Source organism: Manis pentadactyla, chromosome 15 (genome assembly GCF_030020395.1).
Source record: "Manis pentadactyla isolate mManPen7 chromosome 15, mManPen7.hap1, whole genome shotgun sequence".
Taxonomy (NCBI): domain Eukaryota; kingdom Metazoa; phylum Chordata; class Mammalia; order Pholidota; family Manidae; genus Manis; species Manis pentadactyla.
In genome coordinates this window covers 42,256,871-42,283,015 of record NC_080033.1, presented here as the reverse complement: position 1 = coordinate 42,283,015, position 26,145 = coordinate 42,256,871, and the positions used below count along the sequence as shown (strand labels likewise).

Sequence of the window (26,145 nt, the reverse complement as noted above, 5' to 3'; positions counted from 1 at the left end):
ATCATGATTCTGAAATGCACATACCCATCCATAAAATCATTTGCCCTCTGTTCTGCAGCAACTGCTTTCTCATCTGGTTTTCCCACTCTTTCCAAAAAGCACAGTGCTGGGTCAGCTCGGATAGTGTTGTATTTTTCATAACCTGGAGAAATCACCCATTATCAATGTGAAAAGAATAAAAAGAATAAAGATGTATAACTACAAGGATTCCTTATATTTAAGATGGATGATATTCCTGGACTAAAGGGACCATATATTAAAATGATATAGGCTAAGTGTGTTTTCTAGAAATTATCACAAACATCACAAGATCTGGCAATCTGTGTATTTAAAATTTTATGTTAAACTTATCAGTTAAAATGAAAAGGAGGGAAAAGTGATCGCACACACCCACACACAACACACTTCACATAGAGAGGGGAAGCTATGTTAAGAGTCATGACCAGGAGGGGCAGGTCACATCCACTACCCTTTCATTAGTAAATAGAGTAACTGACAGACATAGTTTGGCAGTGTATGCTTTTTTATGGTATATAATAACATGGGTGTTACTGGAATAAATCTGTAGTTTGAAATCGATAAACAGAACTAGTTGAATTACCCACAGAAGATGACTACATACCTCACTTCTCACTTACCATGTTTAAAAACTCCAATAAGGAGTGACTTATCAGCATCAAAATCCCACCATTCAGCAGGAACTTCTGAGTGGTCTGGTTCTGGGACCCAAACATCAATGTCACTTAAAAAAAAAAATCACAATATAGCATTATGAATTATTACAAACAAATCAGAGGAAGCAAAACTCTACCTAGCTTATAAAGCATTTATAGTTTTTTTAAAAGACTATTTTATTTTAAAAAAATTTTCCAATTATCACCAATTTAAGTTATAAAATTGCATAATCGCAACAAAGTTACTATGAAAATGAATTAATATTCTTAAGCTCAACAGAAGAAATGTTTACTTTACTCCTAGGGAATCATATTCTTTCCACTTCAGATATACTGACAAAGGGTTCTACAGGAAAGTAGAGTCTTACGTCAGGCAGCAACTTGACAAAAATCATTTGCTGTAAAAATCAAATGGTATATTTACTTCGTATATGAGGAGAGTGAGAGGCCGTAAGAGGGCATGCGTTAGACTTCAAAACAAGTTATGTCTCTTCTAGACCACTATTGCTAAGAAGATCACACTGAAAAATTAAGCACAGCTTACAAGTAAAGGAAAACAGCAAGCTTTCGATCTATAATTTGATTAAAACATTCAAAGTGCTCTTTCTGTGCTGTATATAAATACCATGCTGCAGAATGACAATATAATAAAGTACTAAAATCTGTAATAAATCCATGATGCTTTAGTCATTTGGCTGTTTTTATGAATATGAAACTACTACAGCATGTGTAATTTTGCAAACATTTCCTTTGCTTATCACTTGAAATCATTATTTTCCCAGAAACCTTTTGCAAGTAACATGATAACACCTCTAAAAAGGAAAAAAAGCTATGTATAGAAGGGCTCAGATGTTCACTTCTTCACCAATGATTCAAGCTATTATCTTCTTTAGCGTAGCATATAGCTAATGTCTGACAATGATTAGCAAGTATTATTACTATTACTATTTTTTAGCAAGTATTATTTATACACACGCATACCATTCTTATATTTTATTTGACAAGGTAGAGATTGGATAGGGTGAAATACCCAAGGAAATCAATAATTATAATTGAGAATTTCCATGTTTGGTATTCATGAGTTATCAATATTCAAAGAATTAGAGACATAATAAAATACAACACAAATTAGGTGTTATCTTAAGTCATCTCTTTGTCTTGGCACCTGAATTTCATAAATTAATTGGCAAAGAAGTATAGATTAGAAGAAATGGGGAGTCTCCTACTTACAATTAAGTTGTGTGGCAAAAAGTTCATTTGTAAGTTGGCTGTCTTTGGGAACTCAAAATAAATTTTCATAGAGGAATAGAAATCAGCAAATGGTCATTGTGTTCCTGAGTAAGTCCACAAGAATCTAATATTTAGCCACTAATTTGTTGAAATGAAGGACATTGGCAATGAAAAAGAGGACTTGTCTTATAAGTAAATAAAACATAAACAAAAAATGGATAAGAAATTACTTTTTATATTTTTGTTAAGTATTTTGCCAACAGATAAAGTTTTTTAACCTAAGGAATATAGAGAAATGCATGTAGATTCCTCCTTGGATTCTTAAAGAAAATATTTTGCACTTAAATGAACACCTTATTATCTCTACTTTTGCCTAATACCAGAAGGGTCACAGTCACAGTATTTTCTATCTTACTGCAGAAAAACATAGAAAAAAGAGTGATTTTTCCCTTGATTTGGCAAAAGCTAAAGAGTGAATGAAGAAAAAAATACAAGTTAAAGAAGATACTCATTTCTGATCATTTCCTGACTAGGACTAAACAAAGCATAAGCACCAAAAGATAAAGGAAAGCAGAAAGCACACTGAAGACAGCATTCTCCAAGGGGGTAAAAAAAAAAAACAGTGGGTCACATAGTTCCCCTTACCAACCTTTGGGTGGCACTCTAACCGCAAAACACTGATTATCATCTGAGGTGAACTGTTTCCCTGCTTGTAAAGAGTGGAAAACATTTAGTGTACACCTAATACTCAAATGTACGTGCCACAGGCAGGGTAAGTGTCCGTTAACTGCTGGTCAAAGTAATAAGGTGTATGTGATCCAGCTGATTTCTGTTTTTAAAGATTCACTTCATGTGCTCTATAGCATAAAGTTTCCTTTTAATTCCCCAAGCTGGATCATTCATTTAAAATGTATTTAAGTAGCACTCACTATGTGGCAATAATAGCAAAAAGACCGACACACCCATCTTTGTGAAGAGGTACCTACAATACTGTGTGATGAGTGCTATGACAGGGTACTTAGTCTAGGTATGTGCCTCACCCAGATGAGAGAGATAAGGAAAGGCTGCGTGGATGGCAGCTGAGCACTAAGAGGGCGGAAAGGGGGAAAGATAATGTTCCAGCAAGAATGCAAAGGACTGCAGGCATTAGTAATCATGGCACATTTGAGAGATATGGACCTGAAGGTCAGAAGAGAGATGAGGGATGGAGACAGACTTGGGATTCACCAGTACAGAAAGAAAAACTGATGCCACAGAAAAGATGAGAACATCCAAGAAGAGTAAGTGAAAAGGAGAGGGCATTTAAGAGACAGGCAGAAGAGGAACCTGTAAAACAGCAAGCAGAAGGCTAAAAAAAAGAAAATGTATAGTAAAATGGTTTTACAGAGGCATTTTTCAAAAAAGGAAGTGGTCAATAAAGGTAAAGTATGATAAACACTACTGCTATAGCCATGGGGGTTAGCAGCAAGCATGTTGGCGAAGAACTTCTTAAAGTGGGTGGTAGAGGTGGAGGTAGAAGCTGAATGGTGGTGGATGCATAGGGAATCGGAGAGGAGAAAAAGGACACAGCAAGTACAGATACTTCTTGAACGGAATTTGACTGTGAAATCAAGGACAGTAATAACACAGTAGTGTGAGGAGATACGGGGTCCAAAAGTAGTGTGTGTGTCTGTGTATGCACCAAGATGTAAACTGTTAAAATCCAGATGAAAAGCCAGAGATGGGGGATCACTAAGGAAAATTTAGGGATAATTTCATAGATTGCAGTTCCTGGCAAATTATAAGTAGAAAGGTCCAAGGGAAAAAAGTAGTCAATCAGTCAACAAATACTACTGTGTTACTATGTCCCAGATTCTAGGGGCTGGGAATACAATGCTCAGTGAAACAGATTACATACCTAACTTTCAAATATCTTAAATCGTTAACGGGAGGAGAAAAGTAATATAAAAATAAAAATAAAATTTAACAGTAATAGGCATCATGAATGAGATAAAATCAGGTCAAGTAGTCTTGAGTGGTGAGGGAAGGCCTGTCTGAGGAGGTAAAACTTGAGCTGACACCTGATTGATTTGAGGCAGTGCTGTGGAAGGTCAGAGGAAAGAGTATTTGTACCAGCAGGAACAGCACAGAATGAGCTTGGCATGGTGGAGGAACAGAAACACCAGTGTGGTGAGCGCTGTTGATGAGGGACAGAGGGAAAGAAGAGGTCGTAGAGTTATGTAAGGCCTGCAGGCCATAGGGAGTTTGGATTTTATTCTAAGAGAAATGAAAAGCACCTGGAAGGTTTTAAGAAGAGGCGTGTCATCACCTGATTTTTGCTTCAGAAAGATCACTCTGGCTGCTGTGTTAATGATAGACTGTAGAAAGGAAAAAGTGGAGGCAGAGAGACCCAATTAGGAGGACACAGCAGAAGTCTGAACAAGAGGTAATGGTGGCTTGGACTAGGGATTTGGCAGACAAGACAGTGAAAAACACTCAAATTTGGCAGGTCTTTGAATAGGGTTTGAGGGGAAGAGAAGACTCAAGAATGGTACAGCAACCACGTAGTACATTTACTGGGATGGAGGAGACCTGTACATGGAAGGTAGGAGGGAAAGGATCAGACAGAGAAGATTTGGCAGAGCCAGGAAAAAGTTTAAGATGTCAATTTAGACTTTCAAGTGGAAATGTTGGAAGGCTCCTTACTCAGAGATTAGAGGTCAGAGAGAGGTCTGGGATGAATATGTAAACTTGAGATAATATTCAATATGTTGAGACTGCATGAGTTTAACTAAGGAGAAGGGATAGACAAGGAAGAGCTGAGGACAGAATTCCTGGCCAAACCAACAGTTAAAAGAGATCTGTTAGAGGAATAAGAGCTAGCAAAGGAAAATGAAAAGGAAAGGCCAGTGAGGAAAAAGGAGAGCCACGTTGTATAGTACACTGGAAGTCACAGAAGACAGCATTTCAAGAATAAGGGAGAAGTAGAATAAGGCCAAGGAACGGAGAGACTAGGGTATTGGATGGATCACATGTGGACACGAAAGTCAGGCACCCATGAAACCTCTTCCACTCTAACAAGACGAAAGAAAACAATGAGCCCAGAAAGATTAAGTTTTACATATGACGGCAGAAAGCTACTACTACTGCTGTTACTGTGTTATAACGTTTAGTGACAGAGCCAAATAGCAGATAACAGGAAAGGCAATAAATTGGCACAGGTTAATTCTCTAAATTTGGTAGGTTTTCTTCTTGTTGATTTCAGAGAAGAAGCCATTTAAGGTATAATTTTCGGGTCATACAGTTTTTGTCTTGTCATGTTATTGAAAAATAAATATAAACATGGTATTTAATTTACCTTGCATCAACTCCATCAAATACTTTCTGACACTCACTTCCAATGACTTCTTGCTTTAGGTAATAGAGCATTCTTACACGAAGCAAAACCCTAAAATGAGGGAAAAGAAATCAAGTCACAAATGTATTAATCATTTAAGAAAATTCTACTGAGGTTAAAATTAGAAAAGAATTTGTACATAGATTTTTCATTACAAAATAAATTTGATTAAATCTCACTACCATATACATAAAAGAGGTTTCTCCAAAATCTTCACACTCATCATTATTTAATATCCAAGTAAGATATCATGAGATCATTTGGAAGCCAGTTTTATTTCTCTCTCTGTTGATGAAAACAGTGACATAGAGGTACAGTGATTTGCTGAAGGATACCCTGTAAGATTAAGATTAGGGTTGGTCCTAGACCACACTGACTCTGCACTCAAAATCAGCATGCTTTAAGACTGTTAATAAATTCAGAAAAGTAAACTTTTACTGAGTTGTGTTAAAAACACACCCTACTACCTACTTATTACAGTGGTGTTTTATATGTTTTTTGTAGCCTTCATCTTGAAGTAGCTGCTCAGGATTGTATTTTCGAAGCCATTCTGCTTTCTGTATATCAAATGAACTTGTTTGAGTCTTTACTTTCTTTCCTTTTCGGCCCCTGGGTACAGGGGCTGATAGACCTGTGAAAATGAAAGGGACATGTGAAATGAGGTAATTTGTATAAAGACCTGCAACTTGAAACATTTAAATGCAAGAAATTTCTGAACACTTTCAAAGGTCTGTGCAGGCTATACAGAGATCTTTAAAATAATAATGGTAATGATACTGACCAAAGAACAAGATGAGTTAATATGACTTAAAAAAATTTTTTTTTTACTTTGGTATCATTAATCTACAATTACATGAGCGACATTATGGTTACTAGACTCCACCCATCATCAAGTCCCCACCACATACCCCATTACAGTCACTGTCCATTAGTGTAGTAAGATGCTATAGAGTCACTACTTGTCTTCTCTGTGTTGTACAGCCCTCCCCATGCCCCCCACCCCACATTATGTCTGCTAATTGTAATGCCCCCTTTCCCCTTATTCCTCCCTTCCCACCCATCCTCCACAGGCCCTTTCCCTTTGGTAACTGTTAGTCCATTCTTGGGTTCTGTGAGTCTGCTGCTGTTTATTCCTTCAGTTTTTGTCTTTGCTCTTATACTCCACAGATGAGTGAAATCACCTGATACTTGTCTTTTTCTGCCTGGCTTCTTTCATTGAGCATAATACCCTCTATCTCCATCCATGTTGTTGCAAATGGTAGGATGTTTTCTTCTTATGGCTGAAAAATATTCCATTGTGTCTATGTACCACATCTTCTTTATCCATTCATCTACTGATGGACGCTTAGGTTGCTTCCATATCTCAGCTGTTGTAAATAGTGCTGCGATAGACACAGGGGTGCATGTCTTTTTCGAACTGGGCTACTCCATTCCTAGAAGTGGAACTGTTGAGTCAAATGCTATTTCTATTTTTTTTTTTTCTTGATAATTATTTTTTATTGAAGGGTAGTTGACACACAGTATTACATTAGTTTCAAGTGTACAACACAGTGATTCAACATTTATATACATGATAATTCTAGGTACAAGCTATCACCATACCAAGTTGTTACAATATTTTGACTATATTCCTTATGCTATACATTATATCCTGGTTACTTATTTATTTTACAATTGGAAGTGTGTTAAAATACATATATATATATATATATATATATATATTTTGTGTGTGTGAGGGCATCTCTCATATTTATTGATCAAAGGGTTGTTAACAACAATAAAATTCTGTATGGGGGGGTCAATGCTCAATGCACAATCATTAATCCACCCCAAGCCTAATTTTCGTCAGTCACCAATCTTCTGATGCATAATGAACAAGTTCTTACATGGAGTACAAATTCTTACATACTGAAAAAGTTACATGGTGAACATTACAAGGGCAGTCATCACAGAAGCTTTTGGTTTTGTTCATGCATTATGAACTATAAACAGACAGTTCAAATATGAATATTCATTTGATTTTTATACTTGATTTATATGTGGATACATTTCTCTCTTTATTATCATTTTTAATAAAATGCTGAAGTGGTAGGTAGATACGAGACAAAGGTAGAAAACATAGCTTAGTGTTGTAAGAGAGCAAATGTAGATGATCAGGTGTGTGCCTGGAGACTATGTGTTAATCCGAGCTAGACAAGGGCAATAAAACACCCACGTATGCAGAAGATTTCTCTCAGAACAGGAGGGGGAAGGTTCTAAGCCTCACCTCTGCTGATCCCCATTTTCTCACTTGATGACCCCCCTGCGACTGTGCCTGTCTTAGGTTGTTCCTCCCTTGAGGAATCTTACCCGTCTCTGGCTAACCAGTCATCTTCCGGGGCCATACAGGGAAATATTAAGTTGGTAAGTGAGAGAGAAGCCTTATTGTTTGAAAAGGTTAGCTTTTCACTTCTTTGCATATTTATGCCCTGTGGCTTCTATGCCCAGCATTTGTCTTGAGGTGTCTTTACCACTTGGAAGAATTATGATACTTGGTAAATTCGACATGTGGCACGAATTCTATTAAAGGGTTGTAATTAGGTAGGAAGAAGAAAAGCTATAGAAGTAGCAGGCGGAAGAAAACATGGGAAGATTGATTATTTCTTTGACATATCTTCTTGTAGAGTAACTTCAGCATGTATAGGTTTTAGACAACTAATTAAATTGTGCACACACATTAACATAATAGGAGTACAGTTATGTAACCAAAGCATACCTGTAATTACCAGTCATCTCCAGTGAAACCAAGCAAACCAGATAGGCACCTTAGGCATTTGTGAAAACTTATCTATGATATGGTGGATATTGTCTAACTGAACTTGAACAGTCTGAGAGAATTCAGATAAATTAAAACAACACATTCCTGGGGACTGTTCCCATCCCATATATTCTTTTAACAGTAAATAGTCTGTGGTTGTAAGACTTTGGAGTGCTACAATTTGCACTTCTCCTAATTCTTGGTTGAGTTCCAACAGTATAGATTCAGTCAAATTTGTTGTTTTACTGTATGCACAGGGCAGCTTAGATATCTCCTTCCTCATTCCCATGGCAAGTCCAGGAACTGGTGGGTTGAGTGCATCTACAGCTGTAGCAGTGCGTGGATCTTTGTTGGGGTTTTTTGATGATCATCTTCTGGCATGAGTCTTCCAGAGAGTGATGTTGGAAGATCTTTTTCATATCGTATCTTAGTTCATTTTCGGGGTACCCAATTAGGCTTTGATCCTCTGTATAAACACAAACAGACCCTTTGCCTACACTTTCATATGCCCTTTATATCATTGTGTAGAACTCATTGGAGGTCACCACACCGGAACTGCTTTTTTTCTTTATCATTAATCTACACTTACATGACGAATACTTTGTTTACTAGGATCTCCCCTACACCAGTTCCCCCGATATACTCCTTTACAGTCACTGTCCATTAGCGTAGCAAAATGTTGTAGTATCACTACTTGTCTTCTCTGTGTTGTACAGCCCTCCCCTTTCTCCCACCCCCCTATGGATGCTAATCTTAATATCCCCCTTTTTCTCCACTCCCCTTATCCCTCCCTACCCTCCCATCCTCCCCAGTCCCTTTCCCTTTGGTACCTGTTAGTCCATTCTTGAGTTCTGTGATTCTGCTGCTGTTTTGTTCCTGCAGGTTTTCCTTTGTTCTTATACTCCACAGATGAGTGAAATCATTTGGTATTTCTCTTTCTCTGCTTGGCTTGTTTCACTGACCATAATACACTCCAGCTCCATCCATGTTGCTGCAAAGGGTAGAATTTGCCCTTTTCTTATGGCTGAGCAGTATTCCATTGTGTATATGTACCACATATTCTTTATCCATTCATCTATCGTTGGACATTCAGGTTGCTTCCAATTCTTGGCTATTGTAAATAGTGCTGCGAAAAACATAGGGGTGCATTGGTCTTTCTCATACTTTGATTGCTGCATTCTTAGGGTAAATTCCTAGGAGTGCAATTCCTGGGTCAAATGGTATGTCTGTTTTGAGCATTTTGATGTACCTCCATACTGCTTTCCACAATGGTTGAACTAATTTACATTCCCACCAGCAGTGTAGGAGGGTTCCCCTTTCTCAACAGCCTCGCCAACATTTGTTGTTGTTTGTCTTTTGGATGGCAGCCATCCTTACTGGTGTGAGGTGATACCTCATTGTAGTTTTAATTTACATTTCTCTGATAATTAGCGATGTGGAGCATCTTTTCATGTGTCTGTTGGCCATCTGTATTTCTGTTTTGGAGAACTGTCTGTTCAGTTCCTCTGCCCATTTTTTAATTGGGTTATTTGTTTTTTGTTTGTTGAGGCATGTGAGCTCTTTATATATTCTGGACGTCAAGCCTTTATCGGATGTGTCATTTTCAAATATATTCTCCCATACTGTAGGGTTCCTTTTTGTTCTATTGATGGTGTCTTTTGCTGTACAGAAGCTTTTCAGCTTAATATAGTCCCACTTGTTCATTTTTGCTGTTGTTTTCCTTGCCTGGGGAGATGTGTTCAAGAAGAGGTCACTCATGTTTATGTCTAAGAGGTTTTTACCTATGTTTTGTTCCAAGAGTTTAATGGTTTCGCGACTTACATTCAGGTCTTTGATCCATTTTGAGTTTACTTTTGTATATGGGGTTAGACAATGGTCCAGTTAAATTCTCCTACAGGTAGCTATCCAGTTTTGCCAGCACCATCTGTTGAAGAGACTCTCACTTCCCCATTGCATGTCCATGGTTCCTTTATCAAATATTAAATGACCATATATGTCTGGGTTAATGTCTGGATTGTCTAGTCTGTTCCATTGGTCTGTGGCTCTGTTCTTGTGCCAGTACCAAATTGTCTTGATTACTATGGCTTTATAATAGGGTTTGAAGTTGGGGAGTGAGATCCCCCCTACTTTATTCTTCTTTCTCAGGATTGCTTTGGCTATTCGGGGTCTTTGGTGGTTCCACATGAATTTTTGAATTATTTCTTCCAGTTCATTGAAGAATGTTGCTGGTAGTTTTATAGGGATTGCATCGAATCTGTATATTGCTTTGGGCAGGATGGCCATTTTGAAGATATTAATTCTTCCTCGCCATGAGCATGGGATGCGTTTCCATCTGTTAGTGTCCCCTTTAATTTCTTTTAAGAGTGACTTGTAGTTTTCAGAGTATAAGTCTTTCACTTCTTTGGTTAGGTTTATTCCTAGGTATTTTATTTTTTTTGATGCAATTGTGAATGGAGTTGTTTTCCTGATTTCTCTTTCTGTCGGTTCATTGTTGGTGTATAGGAAAGCTACGGATTTCTGTGTGTTGATTTTGTATCCTGCAACTTTGCTGTATTCTGATATCAGTTCTAGTAGTTCTGGGGTGGAGACTTTAGGGTTTTTAATGTACAGTATCATTTCATCTGCAAATAGTGACAGTTTAACTTCTTCTTTACCAATCTGGATTTCTTCTATTTTTTTGTTTTGTCTGATTGCTGTGGCTAGGACCTCCAGTACTATGTTACATAACAGTGGAGAGAGTGGGCATCCCTGTCTAGTTCCCGATCTCAGCGGAAATGCTTTCAGCTTCTCGCTGTTCAATATAATGTTGGCTGTGGGTTTTTCATAGATGGCCTTTATTATGTTGAGGTACTTGCCCTCTATTCCCATTTTGCTGAGAGTTTTTATCATGAATGGATGTTGAACTTTGTCAAATGCTTTTTCAGCATCTATGGAGATGATCATGTGGTTTTTGTCTTTCTTTTTGTTGATGTGGTGGATGATGTTGATGGACTTTCGCATGTTGTACCATCCTTGCATCCCTGGGATGAATCCCACTTGGTCATGGTGTATGATCCTTTTGATGTATTTTTGAATTCGGTTTGCTAAAATTTTGTTGAGTATTTTTGCATCTACGTTCATCACGGATATTGGTCTGTAGTTTTCTTTTTTGGTGGGGTCTTTGCCTGGTTTTGGTATTAGGGTGATGTTAGCTTCATAGAATGAGTTTGGGAGTATCCCCTTCTCTTCTATTTTTTGGAAAACTTTAAGGAGAATGGGTATTATGTCTTCCCTGTATGTCTGATAAAATTCCGAGGTAAATCCATCTGGCCTGGGGGTTTTGTTCTTTGGTAGTTTTTTGATTACCGCTTCAATTTCTTTGCTGGTAATTAGTCTGTTTAGATTTTCTGTTTCTTTTTGGGTCAGTCTTGGAAGGTTGTATTTTTCTAGGAAGTTGTCCATTTCTCCTGGGTTTCCCAGCTTGTTAGCATATAGGTTTTCATAGTATTCTCTAATAATTCTTTGTATTTCTGTGGGGTCCGTCGTGATTTTTCCTTTCTCATTTCTGATACTGTTGATTTGTGTTGACTCTCTTTTCCTCTTAATAAGTCTGGCTAGAGGCTTATCTATTTTGTTAATTTTCTCGAAGAACCAGCTCTTGGTTTCATTGATTTTTGCTATTGTTTTATTCTTCTCAATTTTATTTATTTCTTCTTTGATCTTTATTATGTCCCTCCTTCTGCTGACCTTAGGCCTTGTTTGTTCTTCTTTTTCCAATTTCGGTAATTGTGACATTAGACCGTTCATTTGGGATTGCTCTTCCTTTTTTAAATATGCTTGGATTGCTATATACTTTCCTCTTAAGACTGCTTTTGCTGTGTCCCACAGAAGTTGGGGCTTAGTGTTGTTGTTGTCGTTTGTTTCCATATGTTGCTGGATCTCCATTTTGATTTGGTCATTGATCCATTGATTATTTAGGAGCGAGTTGTTTAGCCTCCATGTGTTTGTGAGCCTTTTTGCTTTCTTTGAACAGTTTATTTCTAGTTTAATGCCTTTGTGGTCTGAAAAGTTGGTTGGTAGGATTTCAATCGTTTGGAATTTACTGAGGCTCTTTTTGTGGCCTAGTATGTGGTCTATTCTGCAGAATGTTCCATGTGCACTTGAGAAGAATGTGTATCCTGTTGCTTTTGGATGTAGAGTTCTGTAGATGTCTATTAGGTCCATCTGTTCTAATGTGTTGTTCAGTGCCTCTGTGTCCTTACTTATTTTCTGTCTGGTGGATCTGTCCTTTGGAGTGAGTGGTGTGTTGAAGTCTCCTAGAATGAATGCATTGCATTCTATTTCCTCCTTTAGTTCTATTAATATTTGTTTCAGGTATGTTGGTGCTCCTGTATTGGGTGCATATATATTTATAATGGTTATATCCTCTTGATGGACTGAGCCCTTTATCATTATGTAATGTCCTTCTTTGTCTTCTGTTACTTTCTTTATTTTGAAGTCTGTTTTGTCTGATACCAGAATTGCAACACCTGCTTTCTTCTCTCTGTTGTTTGCTTGAAATATCTTTTTCCATCCCTTGACTTTAAGTCTCTGCGTGTCTTTGGGTTTGAGGTGAGTCTCTTGTAAGGAGCATATGGATGGATCTTGCTTTTTTTATCCATTCTTTTACTCTGTGTCTTTTGATTGGTGCATTCGGTCCATTTACATTTAGGGTGATTATTGAAAGGTATGAATTTATTGCCATTGCAGGCTTTAAGTTTGTGGTTACCAAAGGTTTAGGGTTAGCTTCTTTACTATCTTACTATCTAACTTAACTCGCATGTTGAGGTATTATAAACACAGTCTGATGATTCTTTATTTCTCTCCCTTCTTATTCCTCCTCCTCCCTTCTTCATATGTTGGGTGTTTTGTTCTGTGCTCTTTTTAGGAGTGCTCCCATCTAGAGCAATCCCTGTAGGATGCCCTGTAGAGGTGGTTTGTGGGAGGCAAATTCCCTCAACTTTTGCTTGTCTGGGAATTGTTTAATCCCTCCTTCATATTTTAATGATATTCGTGCTGGATACAGTAGTCTTGGTTCGAGGCCCTTCTGTTTCATTGCATTAAGTATATCATGCCATTCTCTTCTGGCCTGTAGGGTTTCTGTTGAGAAGTCTGATGATAGCCTGATGGGTTTTCCTTTGTAGGTAACCTTTTTTTTTCTGTCTGCCTGCCTTTAATACTTTGTCCTTGTCTTTGATCTTTGCCATTTTAACTATTATGTGTCTTGGTGTTGCCCTCCTTGCATCCCTTGTCATGGGAGTTCTGTGTACCTCTGTAGTCTGAGAGGCCATTTCTTCTCCTAGTTTGGGGAAGTTTTCGGCAATTATTTCTTCAAAGACATTTTCTATCCCTTTTTCTCTCTCTACTTCTTCTGGTATACCTATAATTTGCTATATTGTTCCTTTTCGATTGGTCACTCAGCTCTCTTAAAATTCTTTCATTCCTGGAGATCCTTTTATCTCTCTCTGCATCAGCTTCTCTGCATTCCTGTTCTCTGTTTTCTAGTTCATTAATGGTCTCTTGCATCTCATCCATTCTGTTTTGAAGTCCTTCCAGAGCTTGTTTTATTCCTGTATTCTCCTTCCTTAGTTCTTGCATATTTCTCTGCAAGTCCATCAGCATGGCTATGACTTTTGTTTTGAATTCTTTTTCAGGAAGACTGGCTAAATCTATCTCCCCAGGTTCCTCCTCAGGGGAAGATGTAGCAGATGCCGAAGCTGTCTGGGTTAGTCTTGTCTGGATCATATTTTTTTGCCTTTTCATGTTGATAGGTGCTATTGACTGTCAGCTGGGAGGGCCAAAATTTTCACTTGCTACTGGCCTTTCTTTACTGGGACAACTGCGACCCCTAGTGGCTTGTGTTGGGTAATTGCGTGTAGAGTGGGTCTTTGTGTCTCGCCTGGCCGGAAGGGAGGAATTTCTCTTTCTGTGGGCGGAGTTTGTCTCAGGCTGCTTCTCTGCTTCCGCAGCGCCTGGAGGGGTAATGGACGGGTGGGGGGGGGGTTGGCTGTTTAATTCTGTGAGGGGTCTAAGAGCTGTTGCCCAGGGGGTTAGTGTGCCCGGTTTTCCCTGTAATTTCCAGCTGCGGGACTATGACCTGTGTTGTTTCCGTCAAGCTGTTAAGTCCCTGTCCCTTTAAGACTTTCAAAAAGCCCCCGCTTTTCTTTGTCACAGGGGCATCAGCTTCGGCACCCGCTCAGAGGTCTTGCTGCCCTGTTTCCCCAGTATCCAGGGCCCCCCGCCCATGCAATGTGTCTGTAATCTGGTGGGGGTGGCTGGGGCTGGGTGTTCAGCAGTCCTGGGCTCCGTCTCCCTCCCGCACTGCCTATTCTTCCCCCACCGGGAGCTGGGGGGAGGAGCGCTCGGGTCCCACTGGGCCGGGACTTGTATTTTAACCCTTTCACCAGTCGCTGGGTTGTTGCTGGTGTAGCTGCAGTCTGGCCACTCTCCTGCGTCTTCTGGTCTCTCTTTTAGGACTAGTTGTGTTTGTTGTATTTTCAAAAGTATATATGTTTTTGGGAGGAGATTCCCACTGTCCTACTCACGCCGCCATGTTGGCTCCGCTGCCTCTCGCTATTTCTATTTTGAGGAACCTCCATACTGCTTTCCACAATGGTTGAGCTAATTTACATCCCCACCAGTAGTGTAGGAGGGTTCCCCTTTCTCCACAACCTTGCCAACGTTCGTTGTTGTTTGTCCTTTGGATGGTGGCGATCCTTACTGGTGTGAGGTGATATCTCATTGTGGTTTTAATTTGCATTTCTCTCATGATTAGCGATGTGGAGCATCTTTTCATGTGTCCGTTGGCCATCTGAATTTCTTCTTTGGAGAAGTTTCTGTTCAGATCCTGTGCCCATTTTTTATTTGGATTATTTGATTTTTGTTTGTTGAAGTACGTGAGCTCTTTATATATTTTGGATGTCAATACTTTAAAAGATCTGCCATTTATGACTATATTATTCCATACTATAGGAATTCTTTTTCTTCTATTGATGATGTCCTTTGCTGTATAGAATCTTTTCAGCTTGATATAGTCAAGTTGGTGACTATCTCCTGGAGAAGGGAGGATGCTATTGTAGAAGGTCTTTTGTGATACACTCCTATAGCTCCCTGAACTTCTTTTTTAAAATATATTCACAGTTGACAATTGTTTGTTCTAGATCTGTTTTCCTCAACGGTTAACAAGCTCTGTGAAGGCAGAGAACATGCTTGTCTAGTTCCTTACTATACCTTCAGTGCATGGCAAAGGCCTTGCCATACAGTAGGCACTCACTAAACAGTTGTTGAATATGTGAATGCATGAATAGCTTAAAGAGTGAATAAATGAGTAAATGAATAATCAGACCCCAGGAACCAAAATTTTCAACAACCAGATGGATTTCCTTTCTTTCTTTGATTCTTTGTAAAACTGAGATATAATTGACATAAAAAAGTATATTCATTTAAGGTGTACAACATAATGATTTGACATGCCTATATACTGTGACATTAACATCACTATCAGTTTAGTTAATATCTATCACCACAAATAGTTACAATTTATGTTCTTGTGACATGAACTTTTAAGATTTACTCTTAGTAGCTTTCAAATATGCCATACACTATTGTTAACTATAGTCACCATGCTGTACATCACATCCCCAGGACTTATTTATTTAATAACTGGAAGTTCGTACCTTTTGACGCCCTTCACCTATTTGGCCCACCGATATTCCCAAAGGCAAATTCTGGTGTGTTAAGACCCCCACCCGTTAAGATCCAATCAGCAACGCAGAACACACCCTACCCCTACTCCTTAAAAACGCTTCCTCACCCACGAGCTGCTGCGCCCTCTCTCTGGGGTCAGCCATGTTCTCTTTCAGATAATAAAATCTGTTGTGTGGGCCCGTCTCCTGACTCGTTCTGGGGTAAGGAGGGTCCCAGCGAGATACCCTTTCAATCCCCCACCTCTGACAGCCACCAATATATTTTATGCATCATATGTTTGAATTCTTTTTCTTTTTTTAGATTCCACATATACATGAGATCCTAGAGTCTTTGTCTTTCACCGACTTAATTCACTTAGTGTGATGTCCACCCAATTCATCTATGCTTTCGCACACGGCAGGATTTCCCTCTTTCTTATGCTTGAATAATATTCTATTGTATATGTAATACATATGCCACATTTCCTTTATCCATTCCTCTGTTAGGGGAGTGTTGTGTATTTTCCTTGGTGCTTGTCCCCGCCACAACAAAGAATTGAAGGACAGTGACACAGTAGTGAAGCAGAGTAAAAGTCTTATTTAAAGTTATTTAAAGAGAAAGGTGAAGCAGGCAACCTCAGCAAGAAGAGGTGCCCTGAAAGGTTGGAGACAGAAAGTTTAAGATTAAAAGGATACACACTTAGAAAGTCTGGGTGACCTCAGAGAGAGGAGCACCCCAAAAGGCTGGGCATACCCTTTTTAAGGGTTCTTTAGGGCTGTGACTAGGGGCTGGAGGTACAGTCTTGTTAAGTGCGTTTTGAATACTTAGAATTAACTTAACACAAGGAACTTCCTGCTCTGATTTCTCTCTGCCATACCCAGAGTCTTGGTCAGGGAACATATCAAATAGGCTGCCTGCCCAGTCCACAAGGTGGGCTGAGTTATTGTCTGTTTGCTAAAGAGTAAGTTTAGAATCTTACATTTTTAACTTTCTGGGTATTAGAATACAATGTTCCAGATGTAATCTTTCCTGCCTTTTACTAAGTTGTTTACAGCGGGGCCTGCATGATTAACACAATGAAGACATGGGCTATGCTGAGGTACCCTCCTTTATCTGGGGAATATTCAAACATTCCAGGCGAAGTTGCTTCCGGCTTTTGGAGCTTTAATTGATTAATTTTCAGTCTTTTTAGTGGACCTTCTGGCCTTTTTCTCTTTCAACCTTGCTCATATCTATTTTCCTGCCTAACACCTCCAACAATGTACACTCAGGTGGTTTGCGTATCTTGGCTATTATAAATAATGCTGCAATGAACATAGGGGTGCAGAGATCTTTTAGAGTTAGTGATTTCATTTCTTTCAGATAAATACCGAGAAGTGGCCAAACTGTCTAGGAAGCCTGATTAGTGTTAAAAGAAGATTTCTGAGCCCCACTCCAGCTCTCTGTAACAGTTGACCCAAGAATCCACGTTAAAGTATCTTTGTTTTGTGGAATCCCCAAGTGAGTCTGAAGCCCTCTTAAAGCTGCTACAACATTCGTCTATGCTATTCTGCCTTCCCTAGAGGCCTGGCCAGAAACTGCGGCGATATCATCAGACCCTCACCACATCAGAGGGATATGCCAAACATGCAGTCTCTCTGGAGCTTTGGAAAATCTGAGTGGTCTCAGGCTTGTCCACCTGCCAGGATGAACCCCCAGAGCCGTCCCCTTCACAGTTTATCACTCCAGACATAGACTGCTCTATTTAGGCCGGACATAAAATGTTCACACACACACACACTACTCTGATTCAAGCAAATTAAGAGAGAAGGTGCTGTGGTTCTCCACCAGAGTTGCCCATCGTCTAAAATGAGAGCCCAGGTAGTCTCTACCTCCTGGTACACCTCCTCTACAACACCCCCAGTAAACAATGTCCCATCTTTGCTTATTCAAGGTCAGTGACAGGGAGCCCCCTCCTGAGGAAGGCTATCTCTCATTGCTAGAAAGTTCCTGGACACACTGTATCAAACGCTGCCTCCCAAATGTGGCTCCTTACGCTGGATGTCATCAGGCTAAAGACACTTGTCTATTTCCTCCCCCTCTGAGTAGAACTAAATTGTCTTTTAGTAACATCTCTTTACAGTGCTGATGTTGTTTTTCACCTGGGCTGCCGCTGAGCCCACGTATCCTTTCATGGTGGTCGGATAGTCATGATTATCCTTTTTGAGGGAGAGGAGCGTAATGATTAGGTTGTCACTGTGTGATGTCATTGTGTCATGAGTTTTTAAAATTCATATTAAAATTGACTCTCATTCCCACTCTATGAACTCACTCAGGCCCCGCACTTTGCCTTAGAGCACTTGTAATATCCCTCCCAGAGTGACTTTGAAATGTGATGAGCTTCTCCTCACATTCCTACCAGCTATACATCCAGAGCCCCAAGGGGAAAGTCTATCCTTGAGCAGAACACCTTTCCACTGCCTGTGTCATCTACAGGCACCTTAACCTCTTGGCTTTTTGAAGTCTTACATGTAAAATCACAAAGGTTCTATGAATCACCATTTGGGGCAGGACAATGTTAAGAAGAACTTGTCTTTGCTTATATTTTTCCCACCTGGAGTGCCTTCCCTCTCCTTTCCATAGGTCCCAAGTCCCCTTGCCCTTCAGGCCCACTGCCAAGAAGCCTTCCCTGATTCCCTAGTCCACACAAATCTCTGCCTTTCCAACTGTGGGATCCTTAGGCTCAGTGCCAAACACCCTTTGCTGTTTCTTAGGTTAATCTTGCCCTTCAAGCCAATCTCAGAATGTGGGCCTCTTGCCCTCCCATGACAGCCCACAGGTACACTCCACAGGAAATGGCTACTTGACTAAGGCATGGATACGGAGGGCTAGATGGAAGGGCCAGGTAGGGTGCCCCTCTGCCTCCACCCTGCTCTCTTTCACAAGAGAGGCTGAAGCCTGCCCCTCAAGTCGCAAGATTCCGTACGTGACCTCACTGGGTATCAATGACCTCACTGTTGCCGTGGCAGTGGGACCACACAAACACAGTGGCAGTTTGAGACCAGACAGCAGTCTGGCTGCCTGAGCAAAGCATCGCTCTCACGATGTGTGACCGTATCATCTACATCCAGCGTAATTTATCCTCTGTGCCCTGGCAGGGCTGCACAGCAGGTCGGCCAAGGCAGCACATCTGTACAAGAGTCATTGGTGGGCACACAGCCACACCTGGCTGCCACCTGGCTTCTCCTTTCGGGCTGGCCCTCAACACGTCAGAACTTCCCCAGCTGTTAACTAATACTCGGTGTTCCTGCTCACTGCTGAGGGCAAGTGAAATGTCATCCATGGGCAAGCGTTGAGAAATTTCCCAATCTTTATAAATGTACCCTTCTCTCCACCATTGGGCTACAAATCCTTCCTTCCGGACCCTTGGGGAAATGGCAAGTGAATGATCCTGAGGCAGCAATGAGGCTGGGCTGTTCTAGGACCAGCAGAAAAGCCAGTGTGGTGGTTGGCCTCTTAGCAAAAGTCAAGAGCACTTCTGTGTAAACGGAGCAGTTTGAGCAAGAGCTGATGAGGGACACTCATAACCTCACCTTCCAACCTGGGCCCCTTCACCATGCTGTCCACATGGGGTGCCCTCAGACACATCCCAGACTGAGCCTCTGAGTAGCAGGCAAAAGGGTGTCATACCGATGGGAAGAGCAGAAGAGTCAACGGGAGTGATAAAGGGACACTGAGACCTAACAGCTGAGGAAAAGACGTCCCAGAGGTTGCGCTGATGTGGGCCTAGACTAGGTACCCACATTCTGGCCTGAGCCTCCTGGTCACTCTGCTTTGGGATTTGGCCTTTTTCACATCTACATGAACGTATCAGAGGGCTAGAGTTCAGCGTGGTTGAAAAAGGCAACACAGATGGGGCTCAAAGGGAGAGGGGTTCTTAACTGACTCGTGTAAGATTATTTTTTCCAAAACTGGAAAGGTATTTCCACTAAAACCGCCTCAGAAGTGAGAGACTTTAACAAATGCTTCCTCTGTTGTGGAAGGGAGAGATGGAGGGGATCCTGATTGTAATCATTTTCAGGTTGAGTTTTTTTCTGGGAATGGGGAACAGATTTCCTGGTCTCCGGCTGCCACAGCCTCCACGGAATTGCTTTGCAGCCAACATTGCTTCTCTAGGGGATTCATCGAGGTGATGGGCCAAGTCGGGGTTTTAGATGCCAAGCAGATCGAAGGGCTTCAGCCAGAAACTGAGAGAGACACGACAGAGGGAAGGTTCTGGCAGGACATTGTGTACAGGAGGAGTGACTAATCAGTTCTGGTTTTCTTTGCAGCAGCAGCAGCTGCAGCAGCGGCAACAGTGGCTTCTCCATCCCCTACACCCTGGTACCACCACGTCCTCTATAAAGGGCGTGGTGAAACCCAGGTGAGCTGGCACGGGGAGATGTACTGCCTGGTTGTAGCCTACCGCACCTATGGGGATGCACCCATTCCCACCCCAGCAAAGGTGCCCACCTCCAGAAAGGTGAAAGAGGAGAAGCCAGTCTCCAGGCAGGCTCCCAAGAGACCTTCAACAAACTCATTCTCAGATGAAGAAGTAGGTTGCCCCCCATCCAAAATTCAGCGGCTGCAACCTAGTGCTAAGAGGGAGACCCCACAGAAGCCTTCTGGCAGAGCCAATGCTGGAAGGAGGGGACGACGTTAACAACCAAAATACAGTGGTCCTACTTCCCAACCCCACCACCACCTCCCACCCCATATTAACTGTAGTTTGGTAATAAATTTCTAGTTATTGTACTAATTTATTGTCTGTAGTAATGTATTTATTAGTCACATACCATTAATAAAAAGTGCCATCTTTTCCTAGCGCCAGTGTGTTGTTTTGTTTCAGTGCCCGGGGAGCTTCTGCCAGGTGCACCCACACGATGTGTGTCCTTGTGTCTTGCCCCAGTCCAGTCCTGGGGCCACCTGGTGGTGGGGACATGCCCTGCTGGTGGCAGAAGGATTCCGGGTAGCTGGCCCCCTGCCCACCTCCTGGGGTCATCACAATCGGTCCCAGGCTGAGCCCACATTCCCATCCTCGCATGCTTTGGTGCCGGCCCTCCACTGCCCTGGTTAATGCAGCAGCCGGGAGCCAGAGCTGCCATTAAAAGAACTGTCATTTATGAGTATATTCTCCCATACTATAGGATGTCTTTTTGTTCTACTGATGATGTCCTTTGCTGTATAGAATCTTTTCAGCTTGATGTAGTCCGATTTGTTCATCTTTCCTTTTGTTTCCCTTGCCTGGGGGGATATATTCATGAAGAATTTGCTCATGTTTATGTCCAAGAGATTTTTGACTATGTTTTTTGCTAAGAGTTTTATGTTTTCATGACTTACATTCAGGTCTCAGATCCATTTGAAATTTACTTTTGTGTATGGGGTTAGACAATAATCCAGTTTCATTCTCTTACATGTAGCTGTCCAGTTTTGCCAATACCAGCTGTTGAAGAGGCTGTCATTTCCCCACTGTATATCCATGGCTCCTTTATCATATACTAATTGACTGTATATGTTTGGGTTAATATCTGGACTCTCTGTTCCACTGGTCGGTGGGTTTGTTCTTGTGCCAGTAACAAATTGTCTTGATTACTGTGGCTTTGAGGTACAGCTTGAAGTTGGGAATTGAGATGCCCCATGCTTTATTATTCCCTGTGATGAATCCCACTTGATCATGGTATTTGCTTTGGCTATTCGGGGTCTTTTGTGGTTCCATATGAATTTCAGAACTATTTGTTCCAGTTCATTGAAGAATGCTGTTGGTATTTTGATAGGGATTGCATTGCACCTGTAGATTGCTTTAGGGAGGATGGCCATTTTGACAATATTAATTCTTCCTAGCCAAGAGCATGGGATGAATTTCCATTTGTTAGTGTCCTCTTTAATTTCTCTTAGGAGTGCTTGTAGTTTTCGGGGTATAGGTCTTTCACATCCTTGGTTAGGTTTACTCCTAGGTATTTTATTCTTTTCGATGCAACTGTGGATAGAATTGTTTTCCTGATTTCCCTTTCTGCTAGTTCATGGTTAGTGTATAGGAAAGGAACATATTTCTGTGTATTAATTTTGTATCCTGCAACTTTCTAAATTTCCATATTAGTTCTAGTATTTTTGGAGTGGAGTCTTTAGGGTTTTTTATGTACAATATCCTGTCATGTGCAAATACGGACAGTTTGACTTCTTTACCAATCTGGATTCCTTGTATTTCTTTGTTTTGTCTGATTGCCGTGAATAGGACCTCCAATACTATGTTGAGTACCTGTGGGGAGAGTGGGAATCCCTGTCTTGTTCCAGATCTTAGAGGAAAAACTTTCAGCATCTCGCTGTTAAGTATGATGGTGGCTGTGGGTTTGTCATATACGGCCTTTATTATGTTGAGGTATTTGCCCTCCATACCCATTTTGTTGAGAGTTTTTATCATGAATGGATGTTGAATTTTGTCAAATGCTTTCTCAGCATCTGTGGAGATGATCATGTGGTTTTTGTCCCTCTTTTTGTTGATGTGGTGGATGGTGTTGATGGATTTTCTGATGTAGTACCATCCTTGCATCCCTGAGATGAATCCCACTTGATCATTGTGTATGATCCTCTTGATGTATTTTTGAATTCACTTTGCTAATATTTTGTTGAGTATTTTTGCATCTACGTTCATCAGGGATATTGGACTGTACTTTTCTTTTTTTTTGTGGTGTCTTTACCTGGTTTTGGTATTAGGGTGATGATGGCTTCATAGAATGAGTTTGGAAGTATTCCCTCTTCTTCTATTTTTTGGAAAACTTTAAGGAGAATGGGTATTATGTCTTGTCTATATGTCTGATAAAATTCAGCGGTGAATCCATCTGGCCCGGGTGTTTTGCTCTTGGGTAGTTTTTTGATTACCGATTCAATTTCTTTTCTGGTAATTGGTCTCTTAAGATTTTCTGTTTTTCTTTGGTCAGTCTTTGAATGTTGTATTTTTCTAGGAAGTTGTCCATTTCTTCGAGGTTTTCCAGCTTTTTAGAATATAGGTTTTCATAGTATTCTCTAATAATTCTTTGTATTTCTGTGGTGTCTGTTGTGATGTTTCCTTTCTCTTTTCTGATTTTGTTTATGTGTGTAGATTCTCTTTTTCTGTTAATTCTGGCTAGAGGCTTATCTACTTTGTTTCTTTTCTCAACCAGTTCTTGGTTTCATTGATTTTTTCTATTGTTTTATTCTTCTCTATTTTATTTATCTCTTCTCTAATCTTTATTATGTCCCTCCTTCTGCCGAGTTTGGGCCTCATTTGTTCTTCCTTTTCCAGTTTCAATAATTGTGACTTCAGACTATTCATTTGGGATCCTTCTTCCTTCTTTAAATATGCCTGGATTGCTATATACTTTCCTCTTAGAAACGGCTTTGCTGAGTCCCCCAAATATGGGGGCTTTGTGCTGTTGTTGTCATTTGTCTCCATATATTGCTTGATCTCTGTTTTAATTTGGTCGTTTATCCATTGATTATTTAGGAGCATGTTGTTAAGCCTCCATGTGTTTGTAAGCCTTTTTGCTTTATTTATACAATTTATTTCTAGTTTTATACCTTTGTGGTCTGAAAAGTTGGTTGGTAGAATTTCAATCTTTTTTAATTTACTGAGGCTCTTTCTGTGGCCTAGTATGTGGTCTATTCTGGAGAATGTTCCATGTGCACTTGAGAAGAATGTGTATCCTGCTGCTTTTGGGTGTGGAGCTCTGTAGATGTCTGTTAGGTCCATCTGTTCTAGTGTGTTGTTCAGTGCCTCTGTGTCCTTACTTATTTTCTGTCTGGTTTACCAGTCCTTTGGAGTGAGTGGTGTGTTGAAGTCTCATAAAATGAATGCACTGCATTCCCTTTCTCCCTTTAATTCTGTTAGTATCTGTTTCACATATGTCGGTGCTCCTGTGTTGGGTGCATATATATTTACAATGGTTATATCCTCTTGTTGGACTGAGCCCTTTATCATTATGTAATGTCCTTCTTTATCTCATTTCTTTGTTTTGAAGTCTATTTTGTCTGATACTAGTATGGCCACACCTGCTTTTTTCTCCCTATTGTTTGCATGACATATCTTTTTCCATCCCTTCACTTTCAGTCTGTGCATGTCTTTGGGTTTGAGGTGAGTCTCTTATAAGCAGCATATAGATGGATCTTGCTTTTTTATCCATTATATTACTCTGTCTTTTGATTGGTGCATTCAGTGCATTTACATTTAGGATGATTATTGATGGATATGTACTTATTGCCATTGCAGGCTTTGGATTCGTAGTTTGGAAACCTTCAAAGGTAGCCTCTTTCCTATCTAACCGTCTAACTTATCTCTCTTATTATGCTATTATAAACAGAGTCTGGTGATTCTTTATTTCTCTCGTTTCTTATTCTTCCTCTTCCATTATTTATGTTAGATGTTTTATTCTGTACTCTTTTGTGTTTCCTTTGTTTTTGTGGATAGTTGATTTTATTTTTTGCCTTTAGTTAGTATTTTGTTGGTCAGCTTTCTTTGCTGTGATTTTATTTTCTCTGGGTGACATCTATTTAGTCTTAGGAGTGCTTCCATCTAGAGCAGTCCCTTTAAGGCAAATTCCCTCCACTTTTGCTTGTCTGGGAATTGTTTCATCCCTCCTTCATATTTAAATGATAATTGTGCTGAATACAGTATTCTTGGTTCAAATCTCTTGTGTTCCATTGCATTAAATATATCATGCCATTCTCTTCTGGCCTGAAAGGTTTATGTTGAGAAGTCTGATGATAGACTGAACGGTTTTCCTTTGTAGGTAATCTTTTTTCTCTCTCTGGCTGCCTTTAATACTCTCCCCTTGTCTTTGATATCTGCCATTTTAATTATTGTATGTCTTGGTGTTGACCTCCGTGGGTCCTTTGTGTTAGGAGATCTGTTAGCTTCCATGGTCTGAGAGACTATTTCCTTCCCTAGCTTGGGGAAGTTTTCAGCAAGTATTTCTTCAAAGACACTTCCTATCCTTTTTTCTCTCTCTTCTTCTTCTGGTACCCCTATAATGCGAATATTGTTCCATTTGGATTGGTCACACAGTTCTCTTAATATTGTTACATTCCTGGAGATCCTTTTATCTCTCTCTGCCTGAGGTTGTCTGTATTCCCATTTTATGATTTCTATTGCATTAACAGTCTCTTGCTCCTTGTCCAGTCTGCTCTTAAGTCATTCTATCGATTGTTTCATTTCTATTATTTCCCTCCTGACTTCATCCCTCAGCTCTTGCATATTTCTCTCCAAGTCCATCATCATGGTTATGACTTATTTTGAATTCTTTTTCAGGAACACTGGTTATATCTATCTCACCAGGCCCTCTCTCTGGGGTTGTTTGAGTGATTTTTGACTGGATCAGATTCTTCTACCACAATAGAAGTGGTCACAGGCAGGTTGCGTGTGTGTCAGCTGGGAGATCAAAGTCCCTTCCTGCTTATTGGTCGCCTTAACCTTCTCCACTTCCTGTGCTGGATACCCACACACCGGGAGCAGACTCTGGGACAATCTCCTGAGCTGCTGTGGGTGGGGCCACCCTCGGGCTAGCCTGGAGCACTGTGGAGAGTTGCAGATGCACCGGGTGTGTTCTCCTGCGAGAACAGTGAGCCATCATGCCTTCAGGACCTTGCTCCGGCTCCCACTCCCTGTCCCGGTTAGCTGCATGCTAGGAGGAGACTCTGTGTGGTTGCTGTGGGCAGGGCCACTTCCCAGCTGTTCTGCAGCTGTGGCAGATCAGCTGGTTTAGTGGTAGCACCAACCAGGGGGAACGAATGGCAGGCTGCTTATTGCTGTGAGGTGCTTCGGGGCTTCTTTACCCCCCAGGGGTTAGAGGGCCTGAAGTTTCTCAAGATTCCCAGCCTGCTGGGCTGAGTGTGATGGGTCAATTTTCTTCAGCTCTTGAGCCCTCGTCCCTTTAAGCCTTTTAAAAAGTGCTCGCTTTTCTTTTGTGCCAGGGGAGCCGGCTGTGGGGACTGGCTCGCAGTCTCTGTCTTGGACTCTACCCTTCTGTTTCTCTAATATCCAGCAACCATGCAATATGTGTCTGCCCTCCCAGTGCAGATTACTAGGGCTGGCTATTAAGCAGTCCTGTGCTTCCACTCCCTCCCCACTCTGACTCCTTTCCTCCCGCTGGAGAGCTAGGGTGGGGGGAGTGCTTGGGTCCTGCTGGGCCGCGGCTTTGTATCTTACCCCCTTCATGAGATGCTGAGTTCTCACAAACGTAGATGTAGCCTGGCTATTGTACTGTACCCTCTGGTCTCTTGTTTAGGAATAGTCGTATTTGTTGTATTTTCAAAAATATATACGGTTTTGGGAGGAGATTTCTGCTGCCTTACTCATGCCACCATCTTTAGCCGAA

The 26,145-nt window shown here is 40.8% G+C and overlaps 1 protein-coding gene across 12 annotated transcripts in view; it reads right to left on the bottom strand.

Moving 5' to 3' along the window:
* Positions 1–26,145, bottom strand: part of LOC118926497 (chromodomain-helicase-DNA-binding protein 9) — a 293,397-nt gene that overhangs the window by 44,327 nt on the left and 222,925 nt on the right. For all 12 annotated transcript variants that reach the window (XM_057493237.1, XM_057493239.1, XM_057493238.1 and 9 more), the window contains 4 exons: positions 5,752–5,911; positions 5,242–5,331; positions 639–742; positions 25–142 (listed from right to left, as the gene is read on the bottom strand). In XM_057493237.1, coding sequence (XP_057349220.1) covers positions 25–142; positions 639–742; positions 5,242–5,331; positions 5,752–5,911 — 472 coding nt within the window. The remainder of the gene's footprint in view (positions 1–24; positions 143–638; positions 743–5,241; positions 5,332–5,751; positions 5,912–26,145) is intronic.